Genomic DNA, 17,886 nt, shown 5'->3' with positions numbered 1-17,886 from the left:
GCCTGACCTTTCTGTCTTTCTCTCTAGGCACTGACATCTAAACTGGGACACACACAGACTGGTAGTATTTACCCAGCTCAAGTGCTGGACCAAGGTTCTGCAAATCTCCTGGGGGAACAGCTTGGAGTTTATGGTCATTTTCCTTTCCAGCTTGCTGACTGAAAGACAGGCAGCTGTGATCAGGCATTTTACTGTGTGGCCATAACCGGACAGGATGCAGAGCCCGGAGTTTCATATGATATTTGTGATTTGCTATGACAAGGACAGACACGGCAACAGACCTCTCCAGACAGTATCCTGCATGGACATGGTGTTCCATGGTCACAATGGGAAGGAGAGAGGGGTGGAGAGTGGTACCGAGCAGTCCCTTCGGTGAGATGAGTAGAAAGAGTTGCACCGATGAAGCCCCTTGGAGGGGCCATGTGGTCCCCAGTGCCTCTCCCACCTCCTCCTCCTCCTCCTCCTCTGGCAGGAGGAGACAGAGTGGCTGCTGCTGCCAATGCGCCAGGATAGAGAGATCTCGGCGCGGGAGGAGATGACGCAAAAGGGAGAGCTCCCCCCAAAAAAGTGTTTCTCCAGGACGAAGATGGCGGCAACTTAGCCCAGGGGCCCAAGATGCCTGTGCCCATCGGGGGCCCCCAGCCAGGCAGTTCCGCCCCGTGCGCCCGGGGACACCGCGCCCGGCGGCAGCAGCGGCGGCAGCCGCAGCCCATTGTCACCAGCAGCAGCGGCGGCGGCCCCGGTAGCCTCCTCCTCCTCTTCCTCTTCCTCCTCCTCCTCTTCAGCATCCTCAGCAGCGCTCCGGGAGCCTTGCAGCAGCGTCTCTCCAGTTAGAGCGGAGGGGGGAGAGAAGAAAGAGGAGACTAAGACAGCGGTGCAGGCATCTGTGCCGCGGCTCGGGGCTGAAGAAGAGGAGCAGCGGCGGCGGCAGGGAGGAAGAAGAGGCGAGGAGCCCTCCCGGAGCCGTCCGTCGGCAGCGGGGGACGCGGCATGCGGTTGTCCGGAGGCAGTGGGCTTTTCTCAGGAGGGAGATGGGGAGCTGCGATCTGACCATGCCTGGGTGAGAGGGGCAAAGGACCAGTCGCGCAGCCCTGCCACCACCAACTATCACCACTACCACCACCACCATCTCCTCTCCCTCCTCCTCTCTCTGCGTTATTGCTCTTATCTTCTCCACGGCACTCCGCGTTGGATGGACTGGGGCTGCTTCTTGTGGTGAGACCAAGGTAGAGCCACCGGCGAAAACCAACATTATCTCAGAGGAAGAAAAAGAAGGAAGAAAGAAAGAAGAGGGAGAAAGAGAGAGGGGGGAGAGTGGAAGAGGGAGAGAGCGAAAGAGCGAGAGAGAGAAGGGAAGGCAGACAAGAAAATCCCCCCAATCTTTTAAGTCAATGCATATTGTGGTGACACTGGCAAAGGAGCCCTCACGGTGGAGTCGGCCAGGGCTGTGCGTTCCCAAAATATGACCAGGGGTGCTTGGATGTGTAGTCGGCAGTATGATGACGGCTTAAAAATCTGGTTCGCACCCCGGGAGAACGAGAAACCCTTCACGGATTCAGAGAGGGCTCAGAAATGGCGACTGTCCCTGGCATCGCTCTTGTTTTTCACGGTCCTGCTCTCTGATCACTTGTGGTTCTGCGCCGAGGCCAAATTCACGGGGACCGGAGAGAAGGAGCAGCCGCCACCCGAGAAGCCGGAGCCCGCGGAGCCGGAGCTGCTGGCGGGCATGGGGGAGCCGGCGCCCCCCGCGCCCCGGCTCCTCGCCCCCCCCTCGCCCTCCCTCCCGCCCTCCCCCGGCAGCAGCAGTGGCGGCAGCCGCGGCAGCCGCAACAACGGCACCGAGCCCCGGCACGGCAAAGCTGCTTTCCTAGGGAACTCCACCACCAGGCCCCTGGAGACGTGTCCCCCCCCGGGGTCCTCGTCCGGGCAGTGCTTCAGCGTGGGGGACGCGGAGGCGGTGTGCCGGCCGCGCAGGGGGTCGGGGCCGCCGCCGGGTGCGGGGCAGAGCCCGGCGCCCGGCTGGGACCTGACGGATTTTTACCTTTCCTTTTGTAATTCCTACACACTTTGGGAGTTGTTTGCCGGGTTGTCCAATCCGGACACTTTGAACTGCAGTCTGGATGTGGTGCTGAGGGGGGAAGGCTCCTGCAGCCAGTGCGTCCAGGCTTACCAGCGCTACGACCAGCACGCTCAGGAGAAATATGAAGAGTTTGAGGTTATGCTCCAGAAATATTTACAGTCGGATGAGTACTCGGTGAAATCGTGTCCTGAGGATTGTAAGGTAGGAGCCCCTGCTGTGTTTCCTGTCCCTGGCTGGCGGGCTGGCGTGCCTCCCTCGGCTTGTTGTGGCTGCCGTGGTCCCTGTTGTGCCTGCTTCGGTCTCTGTCCCTGGCGCCGGCGGCCGCGGTTCGTACGGTGCAGGCGGAGCTGTGGGGTGTATCGGCCGGGATGCCCCCGTTAGCGCGTTGTTAAAAGGGAGGAAGAGAGAGGGGGAAGCTTGGGAAAAAGCAAAAAGAAGTGATCCTCGGTCCTCTGGGAGCGTAGCGCTGGATTTCCCCCTCCTCATGAATATGCGATTGGCTCCGGCTCGGCTGCCGGCTTCCAGCGGGCTCGGATGCGGCTTGGCGGCAGGCAGCGACAGGGGTTGCATGACAATGAGCGGGGCTCGGAGCGGCGGTCGAGGCCGGACTGCCCGACAGTGCTGCCCTGGCCCCCGGCCCTCCGGGCTGTGGGTGGCCGCGGTGCCCCCCCGAACTGGTTTTCCGTCCCCCTGCGGCGACCAGGGGCACACTCCGGAGGCTCCGGATGGTTCCGTCGGGCGCTTGGCCCCGGGGACGGCGGTGCCCTAGGGGCGGCGGAGCATCGTGGCGCCGGGCCGCCTCGGGAGCGGAGAGCGGGACCGTGCTTCCTGGCGCTCTGCCAAAATCTGTGGACCTGGGAAAAGCTGGAGGACGAGGGTGTCTGTTTAAGGGCAGTGCGATGAACCTTGGTTGGGAAGTGATGGTAACAACGTTTTGATAAGACACAGCTCATTTCTTTGGTGCCACTGGTGACGGCTCAAAGAGATCCAGAGGTTTTTCTTTTCCTGTGCTAGAAGGCAGAGGGTCCTACTTTGTCTCTTGTTGTTGCCTTCTCTCTACTTTTGCACAAGATTAGTTGGCCTATCTCTCAAGACAGGGCAGAAAAAAGTGTTGTCCTGAGCACCTAAAATAGCTACCGACATTCTTCTTTCCCCGTTTCAGTACTTATTGAGGTGAATAGTTTCTGCCCTGAACTGGATTATCTCAACTACTGTAGCTCTACACTAACCAGTCTGAACCAAATTCTGCTTTAGCAGTTAAACACAACAGTGCACAGGCATCACTGCTCTGAACAGGAGGCCTAGAGTACCTCTGCACTTTGTAACTTCAGCAGGGCCTTCTCAAATCATTTCATGGTAACAGTCCATGCCTAAAGAATCCCATTCACCAATACGTTAGTGTAATTTTCACGTCTTTGCCACAAAAATCAATCCACAATCCCTCCAGGAGCTGAAATAGCCCATTATCTAATTGGATAAAGTAGGAAAGTTGCTATATTTATTTGTTCTTGTTAAACCTGACAAGAATAAGGTAGATTCATCAGTAGTTTTGATTCCACTGTTTTTAGGTTGCAAACTGTGTGTGTACACACTCATTGTATATATACTATGTACTCAGTTACTGATAATGTAAATCCATTTTATTTCCAGAGTGAATTGGAAAAGTAAAAAAGGGTGTCAAATGTAAATAGATGTCTACTGCTGTAAGGACATCTTTACCATTTCAGTATCTCTTTAAGTAGAAATTGACCTACTATTCTGTGCTGCCAAACGATCAACATCTACTTGCTTAAAGTGATTTTTTTGTGTCACAGTTTAGTTTGGCTGAACTTTACTGCAAAGTGCGCATTTACTCTACAGAATATGAAAGTGTAAAAGATGTTGAAAATGAACAGAACAGTAAATGTATACTGTATAATGATTTCCCCTGCAGACACCCAATGAGAAGGAATATTTGTCTAATGATGGGGAAAAAGTTGTTGACATTAAGATGATTGTGTGAAACTTAAATGAGCTAGACAAACACAGTGCCAACGACCTACATCTCTCCAGTTCTGAGTGCCAGACGATATTGCTCTATGTTTTGAGAATTTGGCCGACCAGTCTGTGTTAAAAATGAAAGATATTCCAGCAGGGGAAAGGAAGAAAACCCCAACCAAGGGTGCGACTTAGTGGGTTTTCCCTTTTTCCATGGTCTCTGGTGGGCAGTGCAAGTGCCCAGCTAGTGCAGGTGCGGAGGGCAGGGGATGAGCCCTCTGGTGCGGGGCTGGGCCGGGCTGGGCTGGGCTGGGCTGGGCTGGGCTATACTGCGCTGAGCGGTGGGCCCGGAGACCGCTGTCCAAGGTGCTGCAAGGCAGCCCAAACAGCCGGGGCCAGGAGGGGAGAAGCCTCTCTCTGCCCCGCGCCCTGACTTGGTGCTTTTGGGTCCCTCTGGAGCCTTTTGATCCGTGCGGGTGGCCGAGAGAGAGAAGCGGATGGCACGTCCAGCTGTCTGATAGCCGTGTGTGTTGATGTGCTTGTGCGTGGGCTACTCCGAAGAGTGTAGAGGTGAAACTTGAAACTCAAATACTTTGTGACTAATGCAATGTTTTGCTGGGCTTTCTGGTGTTTTATATATTCATTTATAAGACTCAATCAGGAAATTATTATTTTAATGTGTTGGATATTTAGATAATTCTTAGCTTAAGAATCAGAACAGAAAATAACTCGACATCTAGCTATGTGGCTTAGACACATGCTATTGGTTCATGTCATGATTTATGTGGTAAGTTGCTTTTCTTTTAAACAAAATACTGAAAATACTGCCTTTATTCAATAATCATGTATGTAAGCCTTGGCTTAATGCAATGAAAGGCTTGTTAAATAGTATATTTCTATTTAAGACATCTTTAGCATTCTGGGAGGGTGGTCCCATTCACAGAAAAAAAGCTTTTCACCGAGTTCACCAATTATATTAGATGATAAAAATCAATAAAATTTACACTGAATAACACTCAACCTAAAACTTGTAATTGGGTGTTGCTTTCTCCTTCCCCATGTCTCCTCAATACTATCCCCCACCTTTGACACAGTCACTTCTCATAGCAAAGTGTGAAAATCATGGGGGATTTCTCAGTCCAGCAAGATATGCTTTTCCTGAAAGTACTATTGGTGATAATAAACAGTACATCTCAAAAATGCCTTTGGTGCACGAGTCTAAACCTCAGACTTTATCTTTATTCATTTATCTGAAACCAGAAGAAAATGACCTTTACTTTCAAAATATTCCATGTTCCACTACATGTCTCCTGGTCTCTGAAGAATACTTTAAATTAATTGCTTGGTATTGCAGAAGTTTGCAGGCAGAAGCTGTCTGACTTATCACTTCACATTTAGCTATTCTATGTGGTGAGCTTTGGTTTTAATATATAAGTATACTCAGTCTTTTTTTTCTTGCTGTTTTTCCTTTTTTTTTTTTAAGAGTGCTGTCCTGTAATTAAGGTCTTACTATTAAACTTGTTATTGAATTACACTGAAGTTTTTGAAAGTTTTGTAGAAAATGCTGAGAATTTTGCACATTTAGAACATTAGGAAACCCACTTTTTTTGATAGTATCAATGAACATGCATATTCATTTTATATTATTAGAATGTCGGTAGACTTTATGTGTTGTTCAGGGATATCAGTGTTGTCTCAATATAAATGCATCTTCAATTTATTTCTTGGAAACTATCTTTAAAGTCTGATGTCTCTCTATATTGTTTCCTTGTTAGGATAGTCACACAACAGTAGTGGCTAGACAGTAAATATAAGAAAAATATTTGAATGCATTGCATATTCAACTAGATGACATAATAAATTGCTGTAGCTTTATTGAATCACTAAAGTAACGGAGTAACTGAAAGTCTGGATCTACATTTCTGTTTTTTTGTCCTAAATTTAATTTAGATTTTTAAAAAATATTTATGAAATTTGGCTTTTGCATATTATAAATTTGTGATTATATTTGCAGGGATTGCTCTTGACAATATCTATAATTTCTTGATTTCCAGAATATCATTTTTATATGCAGTGTGACACAGTACTGTATTCAGACAATTAACAGAAACTGTATTGACTTGATGCTGGAAGACAGAGTTCCTCATTAAGACTTGTCAGCCTTCTATCAGGGGAAATACTCAAGTTCTTATTCTTAAGGCAGCAGGCAATTGCTCTGTGGAATAAAAGAAAATTCTGGCTACTTCTGATTAAGAACTGGGTCAAATGACTAAGTAGGACATAAAAATGTAAAGGTTTTTAATTTTTTTTGATTTTTTTTTTTAGAGATAGAACTTACATCTTTGTGATAAGTGTCAGAGGCCAGGGCTTTCTTGGCAAATGTATTTGTTAATGTTTGAAGATGACACTAGTCATCATTTTTTGATGCAGGTTTCTTTAACCTAGTGAAAGTTGTGAGTGTTTAAAATGTGGTCTCACTTGTGCTAATTAAAATATTGAAATGTATAATTCAGGTAATGCATTAGAATTAAAATAACATTAAAATTATTCAGTTTCCCTCCTAGAATATCAAAGGAGAAAAATAAAAAAATACCAACTCTTTTTATATCAATATTGTTAAAAGCAAACTTTGGCTGACATCCTAGGTGCTTAACACATATACATAGATTTTTGTTTTTCAGAAATTAAATATAATTTGATAATTTCTGATTTGAGGTTTATGATACTGGTATGTATATGATATGATATATATATGATATTGAGTTATAGCTATTTATAGTTATTATAGTTATTATGGTTGAGTTATAATACTTCTTAGTTGAAAAACATGCATATCAATAAAGGGTTTCATCATTAAACATAGATGGTGTAGCTGATAGGAATATACAGTTGGTATTTCTGTTACTGAAGAATTTTTTTTTGATCAAAGAACTGTGTTCAACCACTTTTATTTGAGTAAGAGGATGATTGAAAGTTATTTAAAACAATTAAAATCACATTTCTTTTTAGGTGTTATCTGGAAATATCAAAGCTTATATGAATCATTACTTTTCCAAGAACTTTTTCCTAAACAGCATATGTAGTCTAATTAGGTTTTAATTTAAACTCTCAACTAAGCTGGCAGAAAAGAGCAGATGAGAAATATGAAACCAAAAGCTCAAATGATAAAAGAACCCTTCTGTTACAAAAGGTTACACAGACCAGCATCTGCCACAAAGTTAGATATTTCAGTGTCACATCTTAATCACATATTTCTGCTATGTGCAAGAGTGATACCTAAGCTAATCAGAAGAAACTCTTACAAATTAAACCTTGAAGATCTGCACTGATAGTCTAGTATAAAAAGGAAAAATCCCATTAATTACTGAACTAAGGCCTTTTCAGAATCTTTTGAAATTTAAGTCTTTATTTTAAAGCTCTCTTTAAAATGATTACTATTTACTCTCTTTAAAATGCTATATTTAAGCAGGTTTAAGTGTTTAAAGAAATAAACATTATTTAAATAGTATAAAATATATACATTAAAATTTATAAATTATATAAATTACATAAACATAAATAATATTTAAATGTTTATACTTTTTAAAATTTTGTTTTAAAATACTGTGAAACTAATGTGACTGTATAAATTGATGTTTGCACAATTTGATGTTTTTTTGATTTTATTTGGTCAGCTAATTTTTTAAAAAAGTAGAAGTTGAATTATTCTTCAAAACTAATTTAAGACAAATATATGGATGAATTTAGTATAACTCTTCTTGTAATACTGCACTGATATAATAAAGGAAGTTACACTGACTGTGTGCTAATGGATTTGTATTTTGATCCAAAATCCTGATTCGGCAGTATGTTTCAGTCTCCAGTTTTGAGCCAGATGAATGGTACTGCACTCAGGGAGAACTGTGCACATGCTTGTGGTCGTTCAATTGCTTAACTGCTCTGCTGAATCAGGATCAGATCTCTTCACTCCTAAAATTCCCCAGGGTGTTCTTTCCAAGTGTTTTAATCCCACTTAACTTTTTGCAAGTTTACATCTAGTTGATCATCTAGATACTTATCCCATTCATAATGTCAATGGGTACGTCATTCCTGATTTAGGAAAAAAAGGACTGTGGATGACTGGCACAGAGTAGTTGAAGTGGATTCTACCCTAGTTCAACAGCTGCCATTTAATGTTTCATGGTGTTAACGTCACATAGCTAGGGATGTCATGGCTCTGACCTCAATTTTACTGGGTTCACTTATTCTCTTTACATCAAGCAATATGCTTCACATGTACCTTGCAGAGACTGTGACAATCATACTTCATTTCGTGTTCTTCTAGGAAAAGTAATCAAAATGCAAATTATAGTTCTATCACTTATCCTGCCTAAAAATCATTTGGTCTATACTTAGTAATTTATCACTTCAGTCTTGCACTAAGATCCATAATGTATTTAGATCTGTGAATTGCCTAAAAGGGAGAAAGTAACTTAGAAGCTGAACTCTTAAATATTACTTTTTGGTAAGTATCAGTCATAATGTCCCAGAAGATAGAAAAATAAAATAATCCATCTGATAAAAACAACAACAAAAAAGTAGATATCCATTATGGACATCCACACAAAATATTAAAGCTCAGACTCTCTTTGTAGTCAGTGGAGATACATAAGTAATTTTAGAGTCTGAGTCAGTTCACAATAAAGTGGACATCTAAAATAGGTCAGGTGGATTATGCCCTAAAAGTACCTATTTTCTGTCCATTTTCTCTAAAGAGGACATACTGTCATTTTATCTCAAATACACACACTTCCACCCACTGTTGACCTCAAAAGTCATATTAGATGAATCCTCAAAAGGGGGTTTTGGTAGAAAAATTAAGTTTGGAGGAAATTATGTTCATATGCAAAATTCAATTGTGAGAAAGTTTGTAAAATCCCGCTACTCGTGCTGTGCCACACCAGCCTAGTGAAATCACAAGTCTCTTTCACTATTCTGTTGCTGAAGACTGTGTGAGCTATGCAATCTACTTCTTAGGGGTGAGAATAGGAAAGTGTCTTGTATGACATAACTGTATTTTTATGACTTTTTTTTTTAAGAGAGGGGAGACCAGGAGTTTCTACATATGGCTCCTCCGGTTTTTATTTCTGTTAAGAAACCAGACAATAACAATTCTAGGTCATCTTCTTAATAGACAATGTTGCAGGTAGATCTATAGAGATTGTTTCTCTTATTCTCCCTTCTATCTGTAGAAAGAGGATGGATTTCTTTTTTTTTGTGTTGGAGGTGTCTATATGTGTAAGAATTCCTATACATTTCATTTTCTTCCCTTAGTCCAAATCAGAGGGAATTTCTAAGACTCCCTCAAGAAGCACATAGACATTTATGCCACTTTACTACAATAACTATACTTTACTTTTCTATGTACTTTTCACTGTACTTTTCTCTTGTCAGAACTGTATAGCAAACATCTCTAAGTGAGAACGTGTTTGAGCTTGATTTACTTTAAACATCAATCAGTTAGATGAATACAAATATAGTGAGGCACTGGAGATATGTTCTGGCCTGGAGAGAGATTTAATTAATTTGAAGATATGTTAAAAGAATAAAGACCAAATTTATTTTTGGATTCGTGGTCTGACCATGTTTGCAAATGGGGTAGATATATGAAATATGTAAATTGCTTCTTTAGAACATGCACATTGAAGAGCTGTACCTAATGGGCTCCCAGTCCATAATGGCAAAAAGAACAGGGTATGAGGTAAGTGGCTTTGAAGGGAAGTAGATTAACACTTAATATTCTCCCACCCATCATCTCATCTCTTTCATCCAACTGATGGGCGTGTCGAAACCTGTGTTTGAAATGACATCGTTATGGAAGAACCCGGTACGACCCTTTGAAACACTGGTTGAATGCAACCAAATTTTTTGGGACGAATGGTGATAATATGCCAAAGTGAAAAGCTTCAGCAGTTATATGTGGGTATTTTGGTCCTTTGAAGTGTATTGGAGAACCTGATAGGGATGCTTGCCTTTCATATACATTGCTCTTGAGAGTTCATTCAGTGGTTTCACATTTAGAAGAAAACTTTGTGATTAAAAACAGTAGTGAAGATGATCTGAAGTTACCAACAGCATGTTTGTGTCTAGGTTTTTAGAAATTCTGCTGCATTTTGGAACTCATTGTCAATGTTTTAAATTACTCCAGTGAAATTAAAGGGAAATGGTAGCTGAGCGACTAAAAAAAAAAAACAACCCACATTTTAATTTTTGGGATATGACATTGACATTTTTATGGGTTTTTTTTTTTGGGTTTTTTTTTTTTTTTTTGTGTTACAATTTAGGTAATTTAATTAGTTAAGCCATTATATTTTCAAATATATCCATTCTAAAATTTTTAAAAGGAAAACGATTGTATTATGTTTGCATTTTAGAATGTACTATATATTGCAGTATTTAGGAGACATTTTCCATGGAGAAAGCATGATATCTAGAGTGCTTTTTTAATGCATTTTTAATTCTTGTTGATCCTCTGCATGTTAGATGAGATGTTGCCTTCAATTTGCCTGAAAACTTATGTAAATGGTGTCTTGGGCCTGTCAACAGACTTAATCTCTGTAAAACATCAAAATGAAGTATCTTTATTACATATTAAAGATATAAGCAATCCAGAACCAGAGGACATTCTTTATTAAAGGGATGGGAAAAAGATATTTAGAAAAAATATTTTTCTCATTTTATTCACTCTTTGAGGAGAATAAGAGAGTTTCCAGAGTTTGCTGACTGATGATTTACTGATCATTGCTCTATATTGGCTAGCTTGTTCTCTGTATTTGAGGGGTTACACTCACAGGTTATTCTCAGAAAAATTAATTTTGCATGAGATGTATTAATTTAGATAAATACTTGGATTTAAAGGAAGAACTTGAGCAACTCTTAAATAGTTTAAAATCTGTATTAAGTTAATTACATATCTTAGAGATTTCTGTGTGTAGCAATAGACAGTTAAATGTAAGATGAGAAATATAAGAATTTATTCATGTATGCTCATTCTTCATGAGAAACTATACAGACAGAACTTATTTTTCTAGTGTGAAAATTATATTCTTAACTCATTAGTTGATTTGTTGTGCTTATGAGTCAAGAAAATACAATTTTTTACTAGTATAACTTCATTATTTAGAGAGGTATCTTTATCACTGTTAAAGTTATATTTTCAAAGGCACTAAAAAGATATCTGTTGAGACAAATGTTTGTATTTGTATATGTGCACATTGGATTAAAAAAATAGATGCTCCTTAAAGTAAAACCCAGCTTGTAGAAGAACAACAAAAAATAGCAAATGAAAAATCCAATTTGTTTTTATTTGGAATAAATAATACAAGTATATATACTTAAAAACATATCTACAAAAATTACATGCAAATTTCCCATGAATACTTTTAACATTGCCTTCACATATATTTGCTGAAATCGGATTTCTGGATAGAAGGGCTTCAGGATAATGAAAACTTCAGAGTTGGAAGTAAAATTTCTTCTGTATTGAAAGACTTGCAACTGACTTTTAAAGAAAAAGATCACATTGTAGTGAAATCTGGTATAGCACATCTCACATGAAAGGTAAATTATTTTTAAAATATGAAAGAACTATAAATTCCAGTGTATAATATAAAAAAGATAAAAATCAAATTACGTGTCAGTTGTAATCATTTTAATAAAAACTTCTACAAATTATCCCAAATCCATGCTTTGATAAAGATTAAAATCTCTAAAAGATTTGAAGAGAAATAATACTGTAACATCTATTTAGAATACAGATCATTTGTAAACTCCTTAAGCAAGTTTCTGGTGATTTTGCAGTGGCATATGTCTATACTGATTCCAGCCATGTTAAAGTCAGGTAAATAGTGTAATCAGTGCAAAAAGATCCATGTTGTCAGAGTCTCATTTACTGGTCTTTTTATTATTTAATAAAATATCCCAAATGCATCTATTTTGGGACATTTCAAATTTTATGCCTCTTGAGGTATAAATCCATCCTTTCATGTTTTTCCTTTCACTCTGTGTTCAAGCTGTTAATGCTGTAGTACAGTACTTTAACGAGAGACTGGGCAGTTTTTATTAGAAGAAATTTTTTTTACAGAAGGGAACAAGTATGGGAAGCTCCCAGCATCCTGTGCATGGGGATGTCCTGGCACATGCTGCCAGCCAGGAACATAGAAGCTCTGCCCTGGACCAGTGCCAGGGCTGAGCGATATATGGGCATTAGATTCCACTGGCTTGAGGTTCTGCACTTAAAAAAAGGAAGCAAGTCAAAAACATGGCCAAGGTCCCGTGGGATGGCTTTTAAAATTCTTCGTGCATTCAAAGGTGAGATGTTCATTTCCAGTCCTGTTCTGCTGTAGAGTTAAAATCTTAAAGTAATATTTCTGCAGAGAACCTGACAGAACTTGGACCACTATTATGAAGAAGAAGGAGTTTCTGAACAAGATACATTTGAAATATTACCCGAATTATATTAGAAACAGAATTAATTTTTTTATTTTTACATTTTTTTCATTTATGCTTTCTGATAGTTGGGGAAATGACCGCTATTATAAGCTGAGTTTAGCTAACAAGATATAGCATAGCACAGGAGTTCAGGAAATGAGGCTTGCTGTTTTATATCCCAATTCAGTTAGAAGTGCATTACGATTTCTTTTGCCTCTATTTAAATCTTATAAATATACATTTTTTTGCAACCTCACTATATTAATGAAATGAAATCATTACTATAGCACTAGTTTTTCAAAATCTGGGTACTGGGATTGATTCCTGGGACATGACTCAAGTAAATGTACTCTGTAATGATAGATGTGAATTTAAAAGATTGTTTTATTTTCATTTGTAAATATGGACCAATTTTCTTTAGTCAGTAATCTACGGTGACAAAAACCAGGACTAACTCCATTGAAATCAACGGCTTTGCTTAAATGTAATACTGTTCTGAGAGAAGGAGACACATTATATGCTTTAAAACTCAAATGTATGAATTCAGAGGGACAGATTTGACTCAGACTAATTTGTTTTACAAACCTTGCTACAAAAAACAATATGCAGAGTGCTTTAAAAGCTGTTTTCCTTGTCTTTGACTGACATTACTAATTTGTTATTGTTGTTAGATTAATGATTTTTTCCCTTTTCTTTGTTTTTGTACAAGGTCTTGATTGTATTCTCTTATTCTTTTGATTTTTCAGGCAGTACTGTAGAAAAATATTATAAGCTTAACTTGTTCAGCTATCCAGGGATGGGAAAACCTTGAAGAGAACAAAGGAAAATTAATTTACCTTTTCCAGCCAAGAGTGTACGTCATCCACAGGGTTAAAAGGAGAGATGCTGATCAGTAGTATTGCTAGTTTAAATCCAGAGAAGTTGCTTTGATTGCTGTAAAGACACTCTGTATTTATGTTGACATAAATACAGTTAAATTTAAGCATAAGTTGAAGAATTGATAAGGTAATGGAAGTTTTGCTCTGTGGTACATTACAACACATAAAAAAGGCAGTCATTTTAACAATGACTCATCTGAAATAAAAATTACAGGTATTATACACACATATGTATGTGTGTATCTATCTATCTAGATATATCTATATATCTGTATATGTCTTAGAGGAGGTGGGACAAGATATTATTGAAATTGGATCAAACATCCTGGAGAGGCTAGGACAGTCCTGAAGTAGAGTCCTTTGGAAATCTGAAATGTCATGGATTATGCAAAATTAAGAAATAGTTTAGGAAGTACAGGAAAATGTAACAATTGTTAATAAATGGTCCTTTAATTTTTCAGTCACTGATTTGTTTTTTTTTTCTGACTGATCTAGAAGTGTAAGTTACTTAGGGTGTTTTCTTTCTTTCATCAATACTTCAGAAAATCTCCACAGAAAAAGTAGAATGCACAAGCATCGATTTCTAGGATGTCATAGCCAGGATATGCACTAACCCTGTCTTACACTGGTCTTTGCAGCTCATTTGCAGAAACCCTTTGTAAGTTTAAACTGAAAGTTGGATCACTGCTTGGTACAAAACCACCTAAAACTCCATGTGTCTCTGTTATCTAGTATTAACCGATAATGGAAGAAGTTACCTTAATGTTCTATTTTCTTAAGTGGAATATTTTAGATTATTTTTATTTCTGCTTCTTTATTTGCACATCACAATGAAGTTTATGTTTTTTTTATGTTTGGGGGTTTTAAGGTTAGGATATTTTGATTGCTGTAATTATCTGGGAGATCGGGTTCAAATTACTCTTGTATAATGTGATTTTTATATTTTTTCTGAAATATTTTAAGAGGCAGAATGATGTTAGCTGGTGCAATATATAAGCATGAATTATGGTGACTTCCCAAATATTTATTTTTTTATATTATGTTTGTATTATTATGTATATTTAGAGAATAAATATATCATTTATATATTTTTCTGTAGTTTCCTTTGTAATTTTTAATTGCTGAAAAAACAGTAAGGTTTTTATATAGACCTGATTTGAAGAGAGGCAATATTTCAGATGGAAGAGACCTTTTTCTCCTTTTTTAGCTGTTTAGATCTTCAGGAGGGGGAGATATTATGTTTTGCAGCCTGGAGGAAATATTTAAATCTTTTATTTTTACCAAAATCATGACTGACAAGGAAGATCAGTAGCTCATAGGGAGGAATAAGATAACTGTGAATATCAATAAGCTTTTGTTTTGGGATTCCTCTAAAATTGTGATCCTGGATACAGGATAAAATATATACAAATAGAAGGATGTTTGAAATGATTTTATGATATGTTTGAAAGAGAAGCAAAAGACCTGAAATTCTTCAGTGGTTTTTTTTTCCCCTGCAAGTAATGGCACTATTGGGGTACTCAAATATTACAGTAATTCAGCAGTGCAGGGGCCCATAACATGTAGGTGCACCATGAGGTGCACCTGTTATGTGGCTCAAAGGGCTGGTCCTGCTTCAAACTCTGTTCTTCACTTCACGTCTTAATAGAGTTAAAAGGCAACTACTTATTTCTTGCAGAATCTGTGCACAGTCGGGAAGCTCACAAATCTCAAGTGCTTGAGCTGTGTACAGACAGCTGCCCTCAGGCTGTGTCTCCATTAGCATTTCAGTTCAGGTCAGGGGTGTGCTTTTGAAACAAACCTTCCACTCACTCCCACTGCCACTCTTACTGCATCTTGATTCACCACACAAACAGGGTTGCTTTCTGCTGAAAGCAAAGGTAAACGAGTGCCCCAGAAGTGCTCCTAAATTGAGTTGGAGGCAGTAAGGGACATGCAGCCTAAAGAACTAGGGCTAGCCCGAAGTAAAACTGCTGAAACACACATTATGTGGATGCCAGGCTCTCAGCACTGTTTCAGTTTACAGACTGTGTCTACAGAGCCACACTCCTTGTTAATATTCACATAGGTATAGTTAAAAAGACTGAAATTCAAACTGGAGATAATTCCCAGAGTATCTCAGCAATTTCTTCAGGACTGCAGCGCAAACTCAAGGCCCTGAGCCAAATCTCTGAAATTATTTGCTTCACCTGGCTGTATAGAATCATGGCATTAGTGATAATCTATTATCCTTTATTAATTTTTTTTAAAATTTTTGTTTAACTTCTGCTGGCATGCCTAAGGAGGTGATGCGGAGTTTTGCTCTATGCCTTCCCTGCGGCTGCCAAGCCTCAGTGCAGCAGAACCACTGCAGCTTTGTGCATTTTGGACTCTCGGGGCTGCCTCTGTCCTCACCATGGAATTCACAGCACCTTCCCAACACACGGACATAAGGCTGAACAGAACTGTCTGTGAGTGCCTCTTTATAGCAACTCTGGAGTTTTTGATTTCAGAATGGTGCAAAAATACCTAAAGAATCATGAAAATGAAAAATTTGTGTGAGGGAAATCAGCAGCAGTGAAAGAAGTCTGATCTGTCTTAAAAAAATACTAGCCTCACTATCTCCTAACTTATTTTCTTGTTTCCTGATAGAAGAAAAAAAAGAGTTCAGTCTAAATTTTAGATAGTCACTGAACTGTCAAACAGATATGCAGGAAAGCATAAGCAACTGATTTTCTTTTTTAATTATTTCAATTTCTGTATACCTGTGCAGACTTCATTTTCTTTGGATTTTTTCAGCATAGAGGACAAAACTGTCTCTACAGTATGGATTGATATTATTTTTCTTCACAGAGTAAAGCTTTTTTCCTTGAGTGATTAGAAAGTGATGCTTAGTTCTCTACAAAATATGACACTGGAAGAATATTGACATGCTGATAGAATATTTGCTGTTAGTATGGGGAACCACTACCATTCCAATTTTTGTTATTTAGGTATTTTTTATTGCAATACTCCCAGTACTTAGAGGTGGTCATTGCTTTTGAACCCTGAGAATTCATGTCACGTTGTGAGTTGTTTTTAAGTAAATTTACTGCAATTCTAGGAAGAAAATCAGTTCTTCTAGAGGTTATATTCCAATCATAACAATATTCCTGAAGATCTGTGGGGTTTATGCTTTTAGCCTTTGGTACACCAGGAAGTTTTCTTACCTTTTCCCCAACTTTAAACCTGAGTAGGAATAAAAAGAGACAAGAAAGGAGATACATTTGCCTAGCAAAAATGGCTAAAGAAATAATTTGCTGAAATAGTATCAGTGTGTGTGATTGATCAAAACATAAGTGGAAGACCTGCCAGATGATCAGCACTTTCTGCACCACCAGATGCTACTGAGGTGACCGGGAAGTGCAAGGGAGACCAAGCAGCAGAGACATTGTCCTGCCAGCAGGAAAAACAATCAGAATGGCAGATAGCCAAAACTGCAGATGTTTAACTTAGATCATCGTAAGAGTAGATAGACAATATATTCATATAAGGCTTCTATTGGATGTATCTCAGATTATACTCATGTTCCTTTATCCTGAAGCCTGAAGGAGCTGATCCTGAAGAATCACAAAACTGAAGAGAGTAGGTTTTGGTAAGCAGGGTATAGGAACTGACATATTATGCTGCTCCGTGATCTACTTAGTGTCTTGTCCTACCTCTGGGAATAAGATTGGGAGGTAAAATGAATGCTACAACAGACCAGAAAATTGTTTGTCAGTTTGCAAAGTTTCTTCTTTATTCATATTAGGCAGTAGTCAATTTATCATGCTTATAACTCAACAAAATGCTTTTCTATATTCTTTTCTATTAGTATAATTTCATACACGAAGGGATATTTTATTGTTAGAGATAAATGGTTAGAGATAAATTTAATTTTCAATGGTGTTTAGAACGGTGTTCAAAATCTAATTTTTCTCTCACTCTTATTTTTCATCAAAATATGGTTCTTTCTATGTTTCGAGCATTAGTTCTCTTGGTTCTTTGTAATAATTAAGTTAGGATCTCTGTTCCTATAGTTCTTACTAATTTTTCTTTGTGTAGTTCCTGTAGAATTTTCTTTTTCTGATGTTTAAAGGCAAATTGTTAGATTGAAATGGAGAAGGGTGGAAGGATATGATTACATGTATGTGAATTATATTAAAGGGGTATAGCCAAAGCAGGAATCAAAATCAGGAAAATATAATTTTGAATATACTGAAATACCAGTAGAGAGATATGTTTCTTATATACCCCTTGCACATAGAGTTTTTGGGCTGTATTAGTGGCTACTGACTGATAAAGGCATTTAACTACAGTTTCTTGCACAGTAGAGAAGGATTTTGTGTATTGTCCATAGAAATGAAAACGTCTGTACATCTGCTGTAACACAAGAGTTTCCTACAGCTCTGACCATTACAATGTAGACGTTATCTATGATTATTGGTAAAAAGTATGCATGTGTCAAGTCCTTGTGCATTAAGC

The 17,886-nt window shown here is 39.0% G+C and overlaps 1 protein-coding gene across 1 annotated transcript in view; it reads left to right on the top strand.

Annotated features, from left to right (window-relative positions):
* The first annotated feature begins 522 nt into the window (after positions 1-522).
* The window catches only part of FAM155A (family with sequence similarity 155 member A), a 164,720-nt gene continuing 147,356 nt past the window's right edge, over positions 523-17,886 (top strand). Inside the window, exon 1 of the mRNA XM_027710123.2 lies at positions 523-2,281. Coding sequence (XP_027565924.1) covers positions 1,463-2,281 — 819 coding nt within the window. The 5' untranslated portion in view covers positions 523-1,462. The remainder of the gene's footprint in view (positions 2,282-17,886) is intronic.

The sequence above is a fragment of the Pipra filicauda genome, unplaced genomic scaffold (genome assembly GCF_003945595.2).
Source record: "Pipra filicauda isolate LSUMZ 115617 unplaced genomic scaffold, ASM394559v2 scaffold439_size563993_pilon, whole genome shotgun sequence".
Lineage (NCBI taxonomy): Eukaryota > Metazoa > Chordata > Aves > Passeriformes > Pipridae > Pipra > Pipra filicauda.
This window is presented reverse-complemented; position numbering and strand designations above follow the sequence as displayed.